Below are 3,225 nucleotides of genomic sequence, written 5' to 3' on the forward strand. Positions count from 1 at the left end.
ATATATTCATATATATATATATTCATATATATATATATTGGTTTGTCCTTCGACAGAAGAATAAATGATAGAATTTGAATCTACCCGTTTTATATGTGATTTTGCATTTTAAATCACAATTCTAATTTATGTAATTGTAATAAATATATAAAAGTCACTATACTTTAGCCATACTGCTCCAATCTGTTGTGTATTTTTCCTCTCTCACCTAATCTCGCTCATCTCCTCGTATCGTCTGGAAATGCTCCTTTGTCATTTCTTCCATGTTTGTTCATTTGCGCTTCACATCTGTGTCGTGTGTTGGCTCTCCTGTTTTATTCTCTGTTATATTGTGAATTACACTCGTCCACTGTGAATTGAGCCAGCAGCTGAGGGATCTCCAACAACACGTGTTCCCCAGAGAGCGGCAACCAGACACGTCTGTAGAACAAAGCGGCAATGCTTGTGTGAAGCCAACCGTTAAACTCTGCGTTTAGTAATCCAGGAACATTTCAGCAGCGGTCGTACACTTATGCGCACTTATGTTCTGCCTCTGTTCCGCTTTTGATATACAGAGACTGAATCTTCAGTCGTAAACTGCACGAGTTCAAGACAATTTTCTTTTTTTCTCCATATTCACTGTCTTGGGCTGGTAATGCCAAGATTGCATTGTATGTGGTCCCATAGAATAGAATGACCATGTAGCCCTTAGGTTGTTTAACCCCATGTTACCTTGTTAAATAACGTGCTTCGAATTAAAAGCAATGAATGTTTGTATTTTGTTTCCAGCTATATTAAGAGCAACACTGACACCTGCTGTACAGGTATATGTATAGACAAACAAACAAACAAAAGCTCTTGGCCCATATGACCAACTCAATTGGTGTAAATCTAGTCAGACCTTGTGAAAGACAAGGACAGAAATAAATACTAGAAAAGATTCTCTGAATTAAGAACTGTTTAATATCTTTATTCAGCATACAATCCACTCCACTCAAATGTGGTAATGAGGTGACAAGATCTGATTCACTTCAGTAATGACAGAAAAGAGAAAATATGAATTTGGGTAAATAGTCTTTTAATGAGTTTAATGAATGAGTAGTTCACTAATTGAAACTGACAACTATTTGACACACCCTATGCTTCTGTACTTATTTTCCTGAGCTATGCAGACATGAATGACAACCAGTTTACAGAAACTGTAGATTCCATTTTCCTCTACCATTTCTGACAGGAATAACAGAGGTCCTAGAAAACGTAAAAAAAAAAAAAAAAAGTTATCTTAAGGATGGGTTGACATTCTCACAGTGAGAAAATGAATAAATAGCACCATTCATTTCTGCTCTGCCTTTTTAATTCAAGACTACTCGTTCCAGCCTATACAAATATACTCTGTATACTGGCCTCATGCATCACCAATAGCTGATTAAAAAAAATAAATAGCTATCAAATACAAAAATAAGACAATATTTCATATAAAGAGGAAATATCTTCTAAAAATGCTTGGTGTTAAAAGACCAATATCAACCATTCACTTTGGTCAAATAGGAAATTCAGAAATGAAAAGGATGGAATGTTGCAACGTTAGAAAGATTTCGAATATTTACAGTATTACACTTCATATAAAATCAAGAGGGCTTTTCCACAGTGTGTATTTACAGCTAGAACAATGTTATGCACACCAAACGACAAAAGTTTCACAATAAAATACAATCTGTCAGATCTTTCTTTCAAACAACCTAGAGCAAACAGAATTACATTGATCATCTTAACCTATATTAATAAATAGTGCTACGGAGTTGACTGTCTGATATGACAGTCTATCATGAGTGTTTGAGATATGAACTGAGCTCAGCGGCAGTAATGTGAGAGGACAGAAATGTGCTTCATTTGCATCCCTGAAATTCACACACACATCTCAGCTACCTTCATGCTAAAAACAGGGCCTGTATCAACCCCTCATCTGAGGTCAGGAGTTCTGGGTTTCTGCTGGTGAGTCAGACGGTCTCTGTTTTGTTGTGGGGGACAGACCCCTCACTGCTGGGCTGTTTCAGTCCGAAGCCTTTTGAGAGGTCTTTCACAGAGTTCTTCTTCCTCCTTCTGTTTGACTGTGATCTCCATGACTTGTGTGCTCGGGCTGCTGGTGTCAGGGTTAGAGCAGGGTGGTGTGTTTGCTGTGGAAATATCTGGACACGTGGCGGAGCCGTTTGTCTGAGATATCTCATCTGTGACACAGAGAAGGGGCATGGAGGAATGGCTTCCTAAACCTGTGAAATCAGAAGAAAACATTTAATATTCTTAAAGACACATAATACATTTAACATTTAATAATAAATACTTTTGTGGATTAACTCCACAAAGTGTCACTTAATGAAGAAAAAAAAAACGAATATTTTATTATTGTCTTCACATCATCAGATGAATTGTTACTAAATTCTTCACAGTATGTATAGTTGTAATGGTTTATAACGATTATGAACAGGTTGTATATATTGTACTATAAATGGATGGACTGTCTTTTTATTTCTTTTATTTTTAGTAACCTTGTAGTGCTATATTTTTCACATAGGGAAATTAGTTTATTAAAGAGCGTGAAAAACACATTATTGTAAGACATATTGTTTGTATTTCGCTATAAAACTAACATAATTTGAAAGACTTTCAATTTCTCCCGGTGCTCCCAATTCGGCCGTAATAGGCTAGAATATACTCAAAATATTATAACTTTAATCTCGTAATTGCTACGAATTGATTTTCACAATTTCGACTTTATTCTCGTAATTTTGAATTAATTCTTGAAACATTTAGACTTTATTGTAATATTTCAAATTTAATCTTAGATTTTTTTTTTTTTTAACATGGCACTAAAAGGTTTTCTGTGCAAAGAAATCATAACGCTCAGATTTCTTCCACATGTAATAAAAGGCCACACATTCCCCTACAGATCTAGTTCTCACCTGGAAAAGTTTAATTAAGTAACAATTACCTTTGTGAAAGCCAAAAAAAAAAAAACAGCCAAGTTCACCAACTGATTACTCTAAATTATTCAGTATTTGAACAGTTAAAATTGTATAACAACAGCAAGGTTTTGGAATGAGGAATGTGACTAAACACTAACCTTATTCACTTGTACTGAGCTGAAATCTTTTCCGTAAGTGTTGAGTCCTTGCTCAAAACCTCGACACTCCTCTTCCGTCCAAACTGACATTTCCTCTGAGGGAAAGAGATTTTAGTTTAGGTGACACA

General features: G+C 35.4%; 1 protein-coding gene across 1 annotated transcript in view; it reads right to left on the reverse strand.

Annotated features, from left to right (window-relative positions):
• Positions 1-2,843: 2,843 nt before the first annotated feature.
• The window catches only part of LOC107684256 (mesoderm induction early response protein 1-like), a 7,735-nt gene continuing 7,353 nt past the window's right edge, over positions 2,844-3,225 (reverse strand). The window contains exons 10-11 of the mRNA XM_016480482.1: positions 3,098-3,192; positions 2,844-2,936 (exon numbers count right to left, since the gene is read on the reverse strand). Coding sequence (XP_016335968.1) covers positions 2,844-2,936; positions 3,098-3,192 — 188 coding nt within the window. The remainder of the gene's footprint in view (positions 2,937-3,097; positions 3,193-3,225) is intronic.

This window comes from Sinocyclocheilus anshuiensis, unplaced genomic scaffold (genome assembly GCF_001515605.1).
Source record: "Sinocyclocheilus anshuiensis isolate Anshui unplaced genomic scaffold, SAMN03320099.WGS_v1.1 scaffold629, whole genome shotgun sequence".
Taxonomy (NCBI): Eukaryota; Metazoa; Chordata; class Actinopteri; order Cypriniformes; family Cyprinidae; genus Sinocyclocheilus; species Sinocyclocheilus anshuiensis.